Source organism: Thamnophis elegans, chromosome 15, assembly GCF_009769535.1.
Source record: "Thamnophis elegans isolate rThaEle1 chromosome 15, rThaEle1.pri, whole genome shotgun sequence".
Classification (NCBI taxonomy): domain Eukaryota; kingdom Metazoa; phylum Chordata; class Lepidosauria; order Squamata; family Colubridae; genus Thamnophis; species Thamnophis elegans.
Window position 1 is genome coordinate 25,848,073 of NC_045555.1, and position 18,780 is coordinate 25,866,852.

Genomic DNA, 18,780 nt, shown 5'->3' on the forward strand with positions numbered 1-18,780 from the left:
GATGGGCTCTCCGTGCCCTGCCCAGCCCAGCTGCCTTCTCCTCTTCTCTCCTGGCTGCTCCTGCTACTTCCTCCTCTCCAAGCCCCCTCCAGCGCCCCCTTCCCCGCCCCGATCTCTACGGGAGATGTTCCTTCCTCTCCTCTCCGTCGCTTTTGCGCCCAGACTATATTGAGTAGAGAGGCTCTGCAATCACGTGGTCCGCGGGAGGGAGGGAAGGGGGCGCAGAGGAGGAGGAGGATGGGGGGGTGCCTCCGCAGTTTGCCGGGGCCCGGAGACGCGCGCGCGCGCGCACCGGCACATACGCTCGGGCGCGCGCTCTGACACACGCACACACTCACACTCGGAGACACACGAGTGCTCCAGAGCTGCTGCCGCCGCCGCCGCCGCCGTAGAAGAAGTCGTAGGGCTTTACCGCCGGTCACCGTCGTCTCCTGCCAAACCGGGATTTAACCACTGGCTCCTGTCTTCTCAAGCCTGATTTGGCCCCCTTCCACTTCACGGAAGAGCAAATCTTACTCTCCTTGTTTACAGCCGCTTCTTGGCGGATTCCTTTTTTTTCCCCTCCCCATTTTCTTCCTTCCCCACTTTTTTCCTCTGCTCCTGCGCTGGGAGATTCCTTAGGGCCAGGGGAGAGGTTGACATTCCTTTTGAATTTTTCTTTTCTTTTTGGGAAAACACCACAACCTTGCGTTCCTTCCTCGCGCTCTCCCCCTCCCTGTCTCCCTCCCTTCCATCTCTCTGGCTTTTCCCAGACCAAATCCGGGCTGATGTGCTTCGACAGAGGTTGGAAATGGAAGTACTGATGGTCTGGCTTTTCCCTTGGATCTTTCAGTGTCTTTCCGTGCGAGCCGACTCGATCATCCACATCGGTAAGAGAAAAAGGGAAAAAAGGAAAGAAAAGGAAAAAAAAGGAAGGAAGGAAGGAAAGGAAGAAAAGCCCAAGAGCCCTCGCTGGCGTGCGTGCGTGCGCGGAGAGGCAGACTAGTGAAGGATCCATTAATAAGAAAGGTTGACGCGGATGGGGGGAGTATTAATCGGATCTAGTTAGGGTGCAAAGCGGCGAAGATAGAATGGAGTGGGGGCGTAAAAAGAGAGAGAGAGATTGCCCTCTCCACTGGCAAATCACAGCTCCCTCTATGGATCTTGTGGCAAAGTTTGGGGAGGACTGAAAGGCGTGCCGGGTGCGCGGAAGGGTCCCCATCCCTCTGGAGACTCTCGCTCGCATCTGCCGGCTGCAGTCGCGTCTCTTCCCTTCCCTTCCCTTCCCTTCCCTTCCCGCAAAGCCCGCGGGCGCCTTAAGACCTGTTTGCGCGTGGCTGCTTCCTCTGGCTTCTCCACTTTCCGGGGTGGAGGACGCAGCCACACCGCCTTCCTTCAACTTTGGAGCGGAACCTCCTCCCCACCGCCTGGGCTGAGGTGGGAGGGGGAGGTTCGTGAGTTGGCTGGGGGAGCTCGACTCTGCCGTGGGGGGGATCCCCAACGCCACTTCCGGCGCCCAAGGACTGGCCGAGGGGGAGGGGGAGGCCGGTGGGCGCTCGGCTCAGTCAGAGGAGCGCCAGGGATGACGTTGGGCCAATCAGCCCAGCCTACCTCTCAGGGTGGTTGTGCTGAGACCCCCGTGTCCCTCGGGAAAAAGGCGTTTCATTATCCCGCATCCATCAGAAAATAAAGGGGATGCTGTGGCCGGATGAGGATTGCGGCGTCAAGCCCATCCTGGACCACGAAAGCGCGCTGGATGGTCGTTCCCTCTCAGCCCACCTACTTCGCAGGGTTGTTGTGACGAAGGAAGGCGCCTTGTCCTTAAATGAAGCGTTGGAGAGAATTGCGAGGCGCCAAGACCAAGGGAGTCCAAAGCGAACTGTTGACATTAAAATAAAGCCCCAAGATTGATGCGCTTCGCCCCAAGGAACGGACTGCCCGAGCACCGGACGTCCGCGGGGCACGCAGGAGACTCCTCTCCGCATCAGCAGAAAGTGGGAGGCGTGGGTGTTAGCCGTAGAAAAACTCCCAGCTCCGGACTCTCGGCGTGGCTCAAAACCTCCCCTTGATGGCTCCGCGCAAGGAAAAGCCCAGTCAGGCTCCCGCTTGCTTCAGAGGGACAGAAGCCTTGGGCAGTTTGCGATTAGGGCGGATCCCCCAAATTCGCCACTCCGAGGGTGGCTGGCAACGAAACCTCCAGGGCAATCGGCTCCCAGTGTAGGACCGGAGGCCAACCTTAAGGGCCGGGAGAACGGGGAGGGAGGAGAAGCAAGGAGGAGCGTTTGCCTTTGTCTTTTGACTTGGGCTGCAGCTCTCCGGCGGTCCAGTACGGGGCAGCAGAGAGGCGCGGGGCCTTGTAAGGTTTTGCTGCCATCGAATGGTCGCCGTGAGGTGGAGTTTTGCACGGGTCCCGTTCAGAGGAAGGATAGAGTCCCGGGTAGGTTTCCTCCGCCACACCTCTCTTGCTTTCTCCCGGAGGCCGAAGAAGCTGGAAGGGAGAGCGAGGAGGGGGAGAGAATCTCGCCCACCGTGTCAGGGTGAGGGTGGTCATTCCAGAAATAAAAACCGGAGAGGGGGGAAAAGGTGGTTCCTCAAAACCTGGGGATCTCAGAGGGCGAGACCCCGAAAGATCCCCGAGGAAGCATCGTGCCTCTCTCTCCCATCCCTCCCCGAAGAAAGGCTCAAGCAGGCACCCCAGGAGCTGCGTTCAGACTGTAGCTGCGGTTGGCCGGGCGGGGATGCGAAGGGCATCGCTCTGAATTTCAGGCGCGCGTCCTCCTCCTCCTCCTCCTCTCTTTCCTCTCCCCGAGCAGGAAACTTTGAGAAAAGCGCTCTTTGCACTCCCCCCGTTCCCGCAAAGAGCCGCTGGTCTCCGCTCGAATCGCTTTCATTCACCGCCAACTTCATTCCCCAGCTCCGCTTTCTCCCACCTGGGGGCCCTTTCTGGGAATTGTGGGAGATGGGATCCAAAGCATCAGGAGGGTCCTGCGGGATATCATCTCTCCGCCCTTCTTCCCAACCAAGGGGACCATCTCTGCTGTGCCCCACCCTCAGGAGAGACCCGAGGTTAGATGCCAACCCAAGCTTCCACGAAAAAAAACAAAACCCACAACCTCCTGGAAACCTGGCCCAAAGCTGTAAGTCCCAGGATAATTGCTAGGCGGCAGCCACGCTGGGGGTTACTGCAGCTCTTTGCTGCCACCCTGTGGGCTGTTCGGACTTTGCAACCCTTATCTGGTCCCCGTGGTTCTGTTAACCATGGTTTAAGAACTGGATCTACTATAGTCTGGCCTCACAAAAAGCTGCCCGAAGCCACCCAGTATTTTTAACCTGGTTGCTGAATCAACTCAAGGTCTGTATTGACAGACATCTATCCCATAGGTTGAGTTGGCGAGAGAGGGGGAAATTAAACGCTGCCAACAAGGGTGATCTCAAGCTTGGTTGGAGATTCCTAGATCGGTATGTGATCAGCGACCCAGGCCCGGGGTTCACACGGCCCCTTAGTCTCTGCCAGGGCTGACAAGTTCCTAAGAAGTCGTAACTGCAGAAAGTCAAATCTTAGCCTGATGGGAGGTCTCAAGGTAGGACAACTGAGCGAGTGTCATTTCTAGGGGGGAAAGGGGCATAAGTGGGGATCGGCCACTTAGGAAAAGTAGGTGAAAGCCGGGTCTACTTCCGAGAAGGGAAGGAAATCCGAGGGAGGAGGGGAGGTGGATCCCCTGATCCCCATCACAAGTTGCTCATAGTGATCAGGACTTTACTCTTTCCCTGGATCACCACTCCGCCCCAAACAGGTGCGATCTTCGAAGGCAACGCGGCCAAGGACGACGAGATCTTTAAGCAGGCGGTGGCCGACCTCAGCCTGAACGATGACATCCTGCAGAGCGAGAAGATCACTTACACCATCAAGCTGATCGAAGCCAACAACCCTTTTCACGCCGTGCAGGAAGGTAAGCGCCGCTGCGCAAAGCACCATCCGCGCTCCGCCTCTGCCTCCGGGAGGGAGCCCTGGACGGGTCTCCCCGCCCCGCCCCTGTTCGTCTCCCCGCCGCTGCCACTTAGCGCTTCGGTGGTCTCCTCGCAGCGGGTTTTCTTCCTGCGGCAACCCAGCCCGCGTCGCCCGCCTTGCGCGGCCGGTTAGAATGTCGGCCGGGGGTTTTGCGCCTGGAAAGTTCCTTTTCGGCCGAAGGTGGGCGCTGTTTGCCCAAGAAAGGAGAGCGGAGATGGCAGAGAAGCTGGGGTGGTGGTGGTGGTGGGAGGCGCTGGGCTCTTGCGCATCGCCTGCGTGGCCGAATGGCTGACCCACGGGGGTATGCCAGTGGCCTGGTGGGTTTGCCACCCTAGGGGAAGCGAGAGGAGCCCCGGCCTCGTAGCCATGCGATGCCCCGCTGCGCCGCAGCTCTTGTCTTTCTCTGCCCGGTTATATGCCCCACGGAGAGAGAGATCAGTAGTAAGAGCGTGGGAATGCTCCAGCGGCCCCCAGGTGTTGGGGGGAGGGGGTCATCGACCAAAAAGAGGGAAGTGAAGGAAGGAATGAACGAGAGAGCCCTTGCTTTGGACATCTGGCCAGGGAAAATGCGAAGCAAATTTGTTTGGACTCTTGAGAAGGTGGTTTGTACCTGCTCCTGGTGGGCTTGTTATCAGGTCGTTCAGGAAGGGGCACTATTGGCACTCCCATTTTCCCACGAGGGGCTTCCTTGCAATGAAAGTTGAGGGTGACCTGGCAGATGGGAACTGCCTGGTTGGCATCTGGATAGAAGAGACAGGGCTTGATCTGCAAGAGAGAAAGTTGGTCTGCAAGAGAGAAAGTGAACAACGCAATGATTCCCTCTAGTTGGTTGACTCCAGAAAGGTTTGTGATTGTTATATTGGTTCCTGTTTTGGACATGGGTCCAACAAAGTGAGGAAGGGGAAGCTTTGTTGTGGTCTGGGGCATTTGACCCTCTTGTGCCCACTCCCATCGGATGTGTCTTCTGCAACATGGTGTCTCGTATTTTCAATGGCCAATGGATATATGATTTGGAAAGTGTGTTCTATGGGGCGGGAAGCCCCCTCTACAGCTCTGTGTCCTCCGATCACTGTCTTGCTTTGTGGATCTGTCAATCTGTCTTTCTATTGGCAAGACGAAGAGAGAAAACCCAAGGGAGACTTCCATACAAAGGAAGACTGTTTCAGGGGTGACTCTTCTCCCTACCCCGGATGTGCTTCTGATGGAGGGTGGATGAACAGGGTGCTTTGTTCTGAGAACAGGCACCTAGAAGAGGGTGTTCTGGTGGTTGGATTAAAAAAAAGGCACAGAGGATGAAAGAAAGGGGCAGCAGCTTTAGAAAGAGAGGTATACGCCTGTATTTGCAGATGGGCGAGGAAGAAGCAAGCTGCAAACCCATTTTTCTTGGCCTTGATTTGCAAGGTTTTATGTGTATGAACGATCTAGACTAGAGGTCTTCAAACTTGGCAACTTGACAACTCCAGAGCTGGCTGGAGAATTCTGGGAGTTGAAGCCCACAAGGCTTAAAGTTGCCAAGTTTGGGGACTCCTGCTCTAGACATTTTTCTGCTTACATAATAGCCATCTCTCTGTGGAGTGGCAGAAATTAAAAAAGATAACCCACAGTAGATGTAATTGCCCTATACCCGACCACAAATGGATATGAGATGGTAGGACAAGCAGCCCTGATCCATTGGCAACCTTAGGAGATGTAAGAAGAAGGAAATAAAAGTGTTAAGTGCCAATTTATTGTCATTGCGGTGCCTGTTATTACTTAATCAAAAGCGCTCCATAATTCCATGCCGATTTAAAATGGATTAAATACCCCACGCAAATGATTGGTTGCAAACTCTTCTCAGATTTACAGGAGCTGACAAGTAGCTGCATAGATACTGCCTAGATAAATGGTTTCAAATTAGATTTTTTACAATAGAAAACAATCCTAAATTAATTGGCTCGCTTTTACAAACGGAAGGCTTCTTCATTACAGCAAAGTTTGATGAATAAGTCAAGATTGATTATCACCTGCATTCTTCCAGCTGCAGTGAATTTCTGAAGGAATTACTGTAGAAAAAGAAGGCTACTTATATGTCTTGGCAATGTTATTATTTTCTCCTAAGAATGATTCATCAAGGTATGATGCATAGGGAAAAATATATGAGGTGAGGTGGAAGTAGGCTCCCATGTCAAAATTAATGTATGTTTGAATGGATTGTTCCTGGTTTAACCCAATTTAGCCAAGATTCATTTAGTTATTTTTTAATGAAGGTGTAGTATTTCAAGATAGGTTCTCACATGCTTAGCTATCTTCATAGGAATACAAGTTCTGAGCTGCAAAAAGTGAAGTGATCACTAGAGGGAAAGGGGGAGGTACCACAGCGTAACCCTCTGGCACCTTCTAGTGGTTGACCAAATTGATTCAGTTGAAACAGGAAACCTTATTTAATAAAGGTGCATTATTTACATTTTTTTTAAATTAAATCTGAGAAAACAGTTGACCTTCAGGGGATTCTGGATCATTGTTAGAGAGAGCACCCACCGTTTGATGGAGACTGCCAGAACATAGGAACATGTGCTGTTGTTGTTCCTTCCCTTTGGATCCCAACAACTTTTAACTGAGCTGAACTACTGGATGGGTTAGGTTCATCTGATGCAGGTGAAACTTTAGCAATCTGGGTAACCAAGGCCAAGCCAATAAGGGCTCTCTAGGTCAAGAGCATTCATGAACCATTCTTGGAAGCCTCTTGGTACCTCAGATAAAGCCTCCTGCATTTGACCACCATGATAATAACTTGGGGATCTTTTGTCCCCCACCTCCAAATATGCAGTCATTATGGGGAATGTGAGTACTATGGGTTTTTTTAAAGGATGAGAAGGATGTTGCAAAATATTTTTTGGATTTTCTTTATTTTTCCATTGAGCATGATGGTTAAAAGCAGAGATCTTCAAACTTGGCAACTTTAAGACTTGTGGATTTCAACTCCCAGAATTGTTGTTGAAGTCCACAAGTCTTAAAGTTACCAAGTTCGGTGACCCCTGGTTAAAAGGCGGGGTGGAAACAGAGCTTTCCTTTGCATTAAGGAAGGTGACCATAGCAGGGTGGATTATTGACCAAATCTTGTATTGCAGAGAGGGCTCATTCAGCTAGGGAAGTCTCCGTAGCTTGTAGCAGAATATTTGTTCCTATATTTAGTGTTTGGGTAGTTAAATGAACATTTCCCGAAGCATCTTCTCTCTTTTTTCCTTTAGCAGCCTTCCCATAGCCCCTCTTCCATTCTCTCCTCCCTGGGATTTAAAATAAGCAGAACACGTATCAAACGCATGGGAGCTTCAGTGTTCGCTTTGGCACATAATTATATACATTTAATTATGTTGTTTTCTTTCTCCATCAGAGGGAGAAGCTATTAGCTAGAGCAGGAGGCAGACTATGCAAAGCCTACAGAAAAGAAAGATCTGAGACCACCTCCTTAATCTGTTCTGGGATACTTCATTAGGCTTTTCAAAAATTTTCCAAGGGCCCTCATAAGTGTTGTTTTAAACTGTCCACTCATGGGTGATGGACCTCTAAATGTAGACTCTCTCCTTGAATGGAAGCTTTGCAGCTGAAGAACAGATGGCAGGTTGGGCAAATGCTACTTTTTTAAGAAGAGAAGAAATTTCTTGGGCATACATTTCTTGGTTCTGTTTTTAGGGGCTACTAGCTGATAACCCGGCGTTGTCTGGGTATTTATTTATAGGGAGGAAATGTCGGGACCAAACATAATTTCTAATGTTGGATTTTCCCCCTTACCAGAGGGAGCCCCCTTGTGAAGTACTGTGAAGCCATTACCATGGCGACTCTGCTGCGCTGTACAGTAGAAGCGATTTTATGGAGGTATAGTAGAATCCATTTGAAGGCACAACAGGCTGTGTCATAACAGAATACACAACCTGGGGGGTGTTAGGGGTGTCTTACCCCCACAGTATTTGTTTCCAGAGAATAAGTCATCTGTGTACCAAGTTTGGTTGAAATTGCTTGAGGCATTCCAGAGTTATGCTGGAACACATACACACATTTTATAGAAGGATGTGTGATAGGACTATGAAAGGATGTTCCGCAGACCCAAAGATGATCAAAGTTTGAACCCAATGCTTAGTTGAGAGGACAAAGAGTTGCTTTATCCTGGTTTCTTTTTCCATGGATGGGAGGCAACTGTCTCTGTCAGTTCCATTTTCCTTCTGGTTTCTTTCCTGTTGTTGTACAGAGGGATGACAGCATGATCCATCACAAACCAGACCATAGTTCTGTCATTCTTTCCATCCATTATATTAATGGTGTTGGAGTTCTCCTCCCCTAATGAATGAAGAACTGTCAAAAGAAATAGAAGTGGTAGTCATGAGTCTACTGAGCTTGCAAAGGAGTCCTTGGCTTCAGCTCCTGTAATAAACCTTTGAGGGGTTCTTTAAGCTTCCCAGTCCTGGTGTCCTTCTAAGCAACATCAGACCACACCCCATGCCCATAATAATGGAAGCATTTGTGATCTGAAACTCAATGGATATCTCTTAACGTGGTAGATGTCTGTGTGTGGGCTCTTCCCATAAGTTGTTGATGCTTAGGGAGTGCTATGGCTTCTACCTCTAGGTGGAGTGGGTACCTGTTTGGAAAATAGAGAAGGGAGATAATTTACAAGAGATGGTGGAGTTGATCTAAGCAGAGATCTAGGGTATGATCTATGATCTATGGTAAGAGTCAGAAAGTCCTCAGTAGATCCCTGTTGTTGCTTGGTATTGTTGATTCTGAAGTGCATTAAGGCTACTTGTGTTTGGTGGTTCCTGATTTCTTTATTTATCTTTTATTTATTTGTACAATTTAGATCTTGCCACACGGTAACTCTGGGTGTTTAATAGTATGTCTTTGGAAGTTCTGGAAAGTGTTCCAGCAGTTCTACCCTGGGACTGCTGGTTCCAGAAGACCCAGCCAGCATGGCTAAAGGAAATGTGGAGGGTTGTCCTATATTCAGGATGGCTGTTCTGCAGATTTCTCTTCTGCAGGCCCTCAACTGTCATTCAGTTCAGCTGACATTGCTTGCATTTGGAACTCCAATTCTCATTCTCTCTCTCTCTCTGCAAAATGATCTTTCTCACCTCCCAGAAGTCTAGAGCAAACACACAGAGAATTCATCATGTTCACTCTCTGCTTTATGCATTTGAAGAAATGGACTTGCCTACAAATGCCTCTGTCGGAAAGCCCTTTTGGTATCAAGGAAGTATTTTAAATGTATCCACAGACAAAACCTGCGTGTGCATGCTTAAACCATACTGAGACGAGAATGAATGAAGCTTTTGTTAATTAGTATGGATTTTCTCCTACTGAACTCTTGAAATTCTGGGATGTGTTCTGACATGCCAGCTCTTTGGAATCTCATCTTGCTGATTCACTTGTCATTAGCCTTCCTGCATGCTCTGAACTCAGAACTGCGATCATTTATGAATAGATCCTACATGTATCCTATCTTTAGAGCCAGGGTTTGTTTTGGTTGTAACCACGGAGTGGCTTACCTAAATCCTATGACTGGTTGGAACATGAGGCTAAACCAGGGGTCGGCAACCTTAAACACTAAAAGAGCCACAAAGGTCCTAACCAGGAGCCCTCTGTTCAATTCTGGACCTGACCCGATGTCCGGTTTCCGCACCATAGAGTCTCCTCCTAGGGTGGCATCCTTTTTCCTCTACCTGTCCTAACTGAAAGCCCTATCCATTGTGGAGCCGACCAGCAACAGGGAGCCACAGCAGAGGGATGAAAGAGCCACATGCGGCTCCAGAGCCACAGATTGCCGACCCCTGGGCCAAATCAATCCTCCAAGTAAACTTTAGTTAGAAGCAGGACCTGCTTTAGTAGAAGCTATTCCAGTTTCCTTTTATATTGGTTTTTCATTCTCTGCAGGGGAATGAAGAATTGGTTTAAGGAGCCAAAGGCAGGGGAAGGATTAATTCCTTCCCCACATCAGCTTCATTTTGTAGATCAATATTAAAAACAAAGCAAAACAGGGAGAGCTTGGATGTTGATTAAAAATGTTTTGAATTGTTTGGGGCACATTTGCTGGAGGGCTACCTTAATCGTGATTAGCTCCTGCTTCACATGTATTCGAAAGTCAGTTATGACTCTTCTGCAGTTTGTTGTTCGTGAAGATTTCTTCCAGAAATATTTGTCCATCGTTTTCATTTGGCAAGGCACAGATGGATTCCTGAGGAATGCCAATGAGTCTTTTGGCATAGCTGAAAAACAATCGAGTTATATTGTGGGTCAAGGACTAGTTGAGTATTTTAAAAAGCACATCGCTCACATTACGAAAGACCCAAAATGCCTTCTTTTAATTTTCAGCTGGTTTTAGTGTATTGCTCTGCAAGATGAAATCTTCCAAGATGTGTTTTTAAGACATGGTTTAATCATTCCAGCATCTTTCTAGCTCAGAAGCAAACCTCTCTGCCTTTACTCCCAAATAAGTTTGCATTGGTAAGACACTTAATCATTTCCTTTCCCCTGGAGATGTTGATGTTTAACTGTTGGTTTCATGCTTATTCATTGGGGCATATTATGCTGCATCCAGACTTTTCTCTCTGGAAGGAACATATGGTTGCATATATCACTCATATTTTTAATCTGTTTTATTTGTCTAATATTTCCCAAGCACCTGCCAGGAACAGCGGAAAGCTTTCCCTTCTTCCTTGAGAACTGATGATATCTGGTTGTTTTGCTAACCAGGATGGTGCCATTAAAACTGATATTCAAGAGGGGAATGATTGTTTTTACCACCTGGTGACTTCTGAGCTCCAACTCAGACTTGTTAAAGGGCCACCACAGTGAAGACATCTGCAGTGCTTTCATTTTGTCCTTGTCCTTGCTTTGATGTGTCTGAATTAGTGACTCAATAGTCCTTTTTGGGAAAGCATGTTAAATCGTCTAGATGTCTGCTCAGAATTAAACCCCATTGAACTCCCAGAGTTGACTTCAAGGTAAATGACTACAGTGTTTGCCATCAAAGCTGCTTCTGGTATTTCCATGATATACTGTTGAGCAGATTATGACAGGATTATGAGCAGATTTTTAAATTGTTAGGGTTTTACCTCAAACTCCTGTGCCAAAGACTGATTTTGCTGAACAAATTTTGTTACTTCATAGGCAGGCCACTAGTTGTCTTTTTGCAAGTAAATAGGTGAGAAGGATTAATCTGGGTTACTTGGCAAGTTTATTAGAAGGACACAGTAGGTGTATTTCCTCAACGCCAACAAAATTGACAGTGCAATAGAATTTATTCCATTGTTTTGGCTACTGTTGCGCTACAAAGACCTACAAACACCCATTAAGGGTTCTGGTAAACCTGCTTTCCTGGAGAAGACAAGGGAGAACATTAAAGTGACAGTGAGAAAGGGCTCTGAGATGGTCTTCAGAGATATACTCTGTTTCCCTGAAAATAAGCCCTCCCTGGATAATAAGCCCAATCAGGCTTTTGACGGCATGCGCTAAAATAAGCCCTCCCCTGAAAAGAAGCCCTCCCCGAAAATATTGCAACATAGCAGCAGCCATGTGGTGACCACGCTTGCCACCTCCTGCACCTCAAAATAATAATAAAATAAGGCCAAGCGTTTATTTCGGGTATCAAAAGAAAATAAGACCCTATCTTATTTTCAGGGAAACATGGTAGCTGTCTGCAAATCCAGATTCCTTCTCATTTAAAACTGTTAAAGACTGATCTCATTTTGCTGTTCAATATTCAGGAATGCTTAAGAAGAATTCTATTATTATTCTAGTCCATAGGCTGCAAACATTCTGGACAGAGGCCCAGATTCTGCAGTTGATCCAACAAATTCATCTTGAATGCTGAATGAAAGTTATCAAGTATTAGTAGCAGACTCAGGCCTATTTACACAGAAGTTGGTTCTTAAGCAATGATTAAGACTCACCCCACCCCCAAAAACCCCACCCATACCTTGAGTAAGCCACCTTGGATAAATCAAATGTTCAACTAGAAGACGAATTTGGAGTGGGACTTGAGGCTCCGGAGTGTTGCCCTCAGAAATGTGGGTTGCCCTGTTGCTACAGAAGAATAATTTGGTGTAAACCTAATGGAGCTTCACATAAAAAGTGTGCCAAAGATTTTTTCTCCAATTAGTTGAGGGTAACTTGCATCTTTCAAAGTGGAAGAAGCTTCAAATATTTGCTCAATTCTAACTGGATGTTCATCTTGGATCCCCTCCATGCACAGAATGCACTCTCCAAATATTTAAAACATTTAACTTGTTCCGTGGTATTGCCCTATGTAATACCATTACTGATCCTGGGTATTTTCACTAACATGCTAGATTTCATCTTCTGACAATCTGAGGGTGATTATCATCAGTGTGGTACTGACTAAGTTTTTCTGTGCTTTCCTGAGGCCAATTGGAGTTTGTGATAAAAAATACAGCATCATCGGCTTAAAGTACCCTGTTTTCCCGAAAATAAGACCTCCCCAGATAATAAGCCCAATTGGGCTTTTGAGCGCATGCACTAAAATAAGCCCTCATCTGAAAATAAGCCCTCCCCAAAAATATTGCAACACAGTAGCAGCAATGAGGTGACCACGCTTGCCGCCTCCTGCACCCCAAAAATAATAAGACCTCTCAGAAAATAAGGCCAAGCACTTATTTCAGGGATCAAAAGAAAATAAGACCCTGTCTTATTTTTGGAGAAACACAGTAGTGTTGATAAACTTTTCCCAGCTGCCTTAGATGATCCAGAAGTAAATATAAGAGTGAAAAAGTAAGAAGGCTAATAGAGAGTTCTGTGGAACATCTTTCTGAATTGAGGTACAATTTATGAACTGTTCTGATGAACTCAAAGCTTCTACCTATGTAGAAACAGATTTTTATATATGATGATATATATTCCATAACATATCTTTGGAGATTGAATCAAAGAGAGATTTAAATGTTATAAATTCCATTTATTGTACAGCTTTCAACCATATGTTGTAATATTCACATTTGGTCATAGATTTTCTCTAAAGCCTGCTTGTTCCTAATAAAAATACCTAGTATGTGATTCTCCTCTTTTTTGGGGGGGGGGTGACTGGGGGAGGCTTATGAGCTAATAATTAGCAGGATATTTCCTATTCCCATGAAGTTATGGAGACAATATTTACAGATACCAGTTGCTAGAAAAAATAACTGTTTTTTTTTTAATGTGTGGAAACTGAAGCCAATGAAACCATCATTCAATATCTGTTGGTGTCAAATCAACTGAAGGTTGAAGGATCATTCAATAGGAAGGATGATTGAAATTCTTGGTAGCAGAAGCTCTTCAACTGGAAAAATTACCCAATGTTTATCTTGCAGATTAGAGCCCTGTGCATATTTTCCCTGAGACAATTGTTATACAGGAATAAGTGCCAATGCATCCTTCTCAAATCTTGGGGAAGCTGCGGTATGTTGTAGGTTAAATGCCTTACATGGACATTTTTCATATCAACAATTAGCTTTGATTGATCTTTCATTCAAGCCATGGGGTAGATAGGTATGGGCAAGTTGACAAGACAAGCATGGACATAATGAATCTTATTCTTCTCAGTGCTCAACCTTGCAGGAAAGCAGAGGGATCTCTATCTCCAGGGCTGGAAAAGTCATATTCTGAGCTTCCCTTTTCTTATTGGAGAGGACATGGAGATTGAAATATCTGAGCCAACCAGGTTAGACTCTTCACCAAGACCTCCAAGGGAGTCTTTGATTTAGATAATTACATGAAATTATCTGCTGTATTTTCTCCAAAGGATCTTCAGTCAATCCACTCTGTCCCATTATTATACTATTTAAGCTTACATAGGAATTCAATGCTCTAAGTGCTTACAGTCATGTAAAAGCTTACATATGGGAACTTTCTGTTCTCCTGATCTAACAGGAGTCCCTTGACTCACCAAATTTGGGGCCATAGAGAAACATTTCCGGAGGCTCAGAGAATTTCCCCTCCATGTACAAATGTGTTTTATCTGACTATATATATCCTTGAGTTCAGGCCGCAAAGAAGGTAATTCCACCCTTCTCCACAAATAATTTACCTTGAAAATGTGAAGGTCATTTTTGATTTGCAGAAAATACATTGATGGAAGCAAGTGAGTTTTTCTTTTTCTTTTGAAGGCTGTTGACTTAAATTCAGAAAATCTTCCTTTCGGGAAGTACGATTTCTATACACAGACCTTGAGCTACTTTCTGAATTTTCTAAAAATTTAGATTCCATATTATCTAAAATAACCCAAGTTATGAAATTGTGTATCTGAATATGAACATTTTAGCTGCTAAGGGGAACAATTCCCTGATTTTTGGAGAAGGCATTTTTATAGAGAAATAACCTAAGGAAGACACCAGTATGGACCCTTTTCCTGGGTTTTTGGTGTTCTCTGAACTTGGTTGTTTTTGTGTAGACATTTAATTACCAGTTTTGGTAACATCTTCAGGGAGAAGGTTTATTTACCAGAGCACCTCCTTCCTCTCTCCTCTGGGAATGAAACATCTGTAGGAAACCAGCCAAGATTGGTGAAGATCACAAACTCCACAGTTCAACACTCCGAACTATATGATCTCCACTATTGGTCCCTTTTTGCAACCTGTGTTGGATCTAGTGATACAAGAACAAAATATGTTCTGTAATTGATGTAGGTTGGTCAACAAGCAGGAACCAATGAAAAGGGTCTTGTGAATATACATCTTAAGATACTACTGGGATTTAGGCCATAGAATGGACCAAACCACTAATCATGCTTGTTCATCACAAACCACCATGATGTCTTATGAGTGATAAGTTGTCCTACCTTTGTCCTTCACTGAATGTGCATGTTTGTCATGAGATTATAGAAAAGACCTGCATAGATCTCCCATATTTAGAGGGCAAGATTTATGTACTTTTATCTCGTGCTTTGGACTAAGAAGACAGAGATTTCCCTTTGCCTGAAAGGGTATCTTTGGATTGGTTTCAGTGCTGATTTCCACATTGAGTTTGATAGCACATGATAGACTTGTGAAGCAATTTAACATTTCAAAAGTACCAAATGTACTATCTCCATTTTAATTTCATCACAGTTCTACAGCCCCATCTTATTACTCTTCGTAAGAATCTGGGAAAATTGACTGACGAGAGAAAATTGACTAGAGCCTATTCCTAGCCATGTATTCTTATGAAAGTGACCATCATAATTATATAAACTAATCTGACACAATAAGCAGAGCTGCAAGTGCGTCTGGGTTTTATTTCTTTTTTACGAAGTCCAAGGTCCATATACTTTTTTTTTTAATAAATGTTTTTTAATTTTAATTTAAAACAGGTACAGCATCTTTCTTTACATCTGTAGAAAATGTGTCGATCAATTACAGATAAGTTTTGGTACATCTCCTCCACAGTCAACCAACATAACTCATATTAACTCAAGCATTATTATATATCCATTTTCATTTAACTGTAATTATTATTTAGAAATATTAATAAAAGTAATAATCTTGAACAATACCTACCCACACCGGTGGGAAAAGAAAGAATAAAAAAAAGGGCAAATAAAAAATAAAAATTAAAATAAAAATTAAAAAATAAAAATAATACAAAAAAAGACAAAAACGACAAGAGACAAGGCAGGAAAACAAAACAAAACACAGGTGTCTATTATATAAAAAAAAGAAGTATATCAACTGGTTACAACATGCTTTGGTGCTTCTCTTCCATTAGCTCATATTAATTCAAATATCTTAACTCGGATATTTACCATATCAACATCATTATACCTCCAGTTTTAATTACCTATGGTTATTTAAACATCCTTCATCCTTAGCTATGCTAAAGAATTAATCCATAACACATGCTGACAATTCATTTACTTATTTGTAGAATCCTCTATTATCATCAAATCCTCATGTCCTATTTTAGCTGGACATCCATAATATTTAATTATATCATATATCATAACATTTTCCCAGTATTGATTAACATTTGATTGTATGTATTTTATTTAGTTTTTTTAATAGTGATAATTATTGTAGTTAATACTCTTTATGTATAATCTAAAGATGTTTTCTCATATCCAATTGATAGTTATCATATCAACTCCACATTATATACATTACTATCAATATCAATTATTATTCAACTATATCTGTTACAAAAAAAAGCAATTAGGTTTAGCTAGTTTTCAATTGTATTCTTCAATCTATCAGCCAGTTCCAAATTATATATATTACTATCCATATCAGTCATTATTAAGCTATATCTATTACACATTAAGGTAATCAGATTTAGCTAATTTTAAATTACGTTCTTCCATCTGTCAGCCAATGTCTCTCCAGTGTCCATCTGTGTCCATCTCTCCAGTGTCCATCTCTCCAGTGTCCATCTGTCAGCCAGTGTCTCTCCAATAGCAAAATCTTCTCAAACCAATTGCCACGCGTTGGATAAATTTACCAAATGTTTTCATAAGCAAATCCAGACAAAGATATTTTCGCACCTTTGGACTCTGAATGTCAGTGATGAAATAATAATGTTGTCCTGGGCTTGTAAAATTTTCCAAATTAACTTTGATTCTCAAGGGTGGATTTTCCATTCCTCCTGCACTCTGTCTCTTTAAATGAGTCTTCTTTATAGCTCCCCCCCTCCTTTCTTCCTCTGAGATAGACCAGACACCATTTCTCACATTTTCCATTTGTATTTCAGGAACATTTAAACATTCAACGATCTCAGTTTTTACTTCATATTTTAAAATCAGATGATCCAATTTTCTTTCCAGCCTTTGATAAGAGTCAAAAAGCCCTCTACAAGCGGAAAAAAGAATCTGAAATGAAATCTTAGAGGTATTTTGAGACGCCATGATGTGTCGCAGTTAAAAATTGCAAGCTCTCTCTTTTTTTTTTTTCCACAGACTTCGAAGCACTTTTCTTATTCTCTTGCAGGCTGTGCAATCTTATCTGATCGTAAACAGAGCCAAGTAATAAAGTAATAAAAATGTCGAATCGTGACGGGCTAATTAGTAGAAAATAAATTTTACGGTCCACTTAGGGAGAGTCAGAGGGGGGAGGATGTCGAGGAGTTTCTTGAAGCATTTAAGAAGTAAAGTAACCACCAGCCATAAATCCATTAAAAAAAGCCAATTCGCCGCTAAATTTTCCTATTCTTTGGTTTAGGTTAGCTTAAGTTTTTAACGCGAACAGTCTCTCTTGGATAATAAAATCAGCTTACCAGATGACATCACTTCTACCATTCTTAGGGGCAACCTGCAGTTTCAGTTAGCACGCAGCTAATCCAGAAAGGAATTGGCACGAGGAGTTAATACCCCCCCCCCCAGAGACTTGCGGGTGTCTCTGAGGTCCTGGGTCTCTCCTCACCTTCACTGTCGTCTCCGGGACAGCTAGAGTTCAAAGAACCCGTCCAAAAATCCTTCGGTATAGAGGAATTTCAGGAGTAGCCTGAAACTCCATCTTCTCACTGCTAAGCCCCGCCTTCTTCCCAAGGTCCATATACTTGAGTACTGCAATTACTATTAGTATTTTTTTTTGAAGATCAGCATGTTCAGTGCTTGGGTCCTCCCCCCCTTTAGGAGCAGTGATAGAACCTGCATCAGAGATGGAAAAGTCCATTGTCTGGCAAATTAACAACTTAACACTGCTTCTGGCTTTGATTATAGGGAATGAATGGTAGAGTACAGATCTTTTCAGATTGCTCATGGTTGAGTCTAAATAAGAATAGAATAGAATAACAGAGTTGGAAGGGACCTTGGAGGTCTTCTAGTCCAACTCCCTGCCTAGGCAGGGAACCCCATACCATTTCAGACAAATGTATATTCAACATCTTAAAAACTTCCAGTGTTGGAGCATTCACAACTTCTGGAGGCAGGTTGTTCCACTGATTAATTGTTCTAACTGTCAGAGATTTCAGTTCTAAGTTGCTTCTCTCCTTGAGTAGTTTCCACCCATTGCTTCTTGTTCTATCCTCAGATGCTTTGGAGAATAGCTTGACTCCCTCTTCTTTGTGGCAGCCTCTGAGATATTGGAACACTGCTATCATGTCTCCCCTAGTCCTTCTTTTCATTAAACTAGACATACCCAGTTCCTGCAATGGTTCTTCATGTGTTTAAGTCCCCTAATCATCTTTGTTGCTCTTCTCTGCACTTTTTCTAGAATCTCCACATGTTTTTTACATGGTGGCGACCAAAACTGGATGCAGTATTCCAAGTGTGTCCTTACCAAGGCATTATAAAATGGCATTAACACGTCGTGTGATCTTGTTTTTATCCCTCTGTTTATGTAGCCTAAAACTGTGTTGGCTTTTTTGGTAGATGCTGCATACTGTTGGCTCATATTTAAATGGTTGTCCACTACGACTCCAAGATCCCTCTCACAGTTACTACTATTGAGCAAGGTCCCACTTATATGGTACCTGTGTGTTTTGTTTTTCTTGCCTAAATGTAGAACCTTACTTTTAACAAGACTTAGGCTGATAGACAGTCCACCCAATGTCTTTCATTGAATAAGAGCATTGAAGTATAGCCATTTGTATGAAACGATATAGGGTTTTCTGCCTAGGCAGGGGATTGGACTAGAAGACCTCCAAGGTCCCTTCCAACTCTGCTATTGTATTGTATTGTATTGTATTTTAAGTAGGCCTTTGTTTCCTTTGCAATATATCCTTTTGACAGTAGAGCCATGTTTTGAGACTCACAAAGAGAATAGCTGTGGAAATTTTCCCCTCTGTTTTTCTAGAACAGATGGCAGTTGCAGTCAAACTCTTCTGAAGGAAAGCAACTTGAGTAGAAGACAGCATGTATTATA

The 18,780-nt window shown here is 44.2% G+C and overlaps 1 protein-coding gene across 1 annotated transcript in view; it reads left to right on the top strand.

Annotated features, from left to right (window-relative positions):
* Window positions 1-790: 790 nt before the first annotated feature.
* Window positions 791-18,780, top strand: part of GRID1 (glutamate ionotropic receptor delta type subunit 1) — a 793,636-nt gene continuing 775,646 nt past the window's right edge. The window contains exons 1-2 of the mRNA XM_032231518.1: window positions 791-869; window positions 3,774-3,929. Coding sequence (XP_032087409.1) covers window positions 791-869; window positions 3,774-3,929 — 235 coding nt within the window. The remainder of the gene's footprint in view (window positions 870-3,773; window positions 3,930-18,780) is intronic.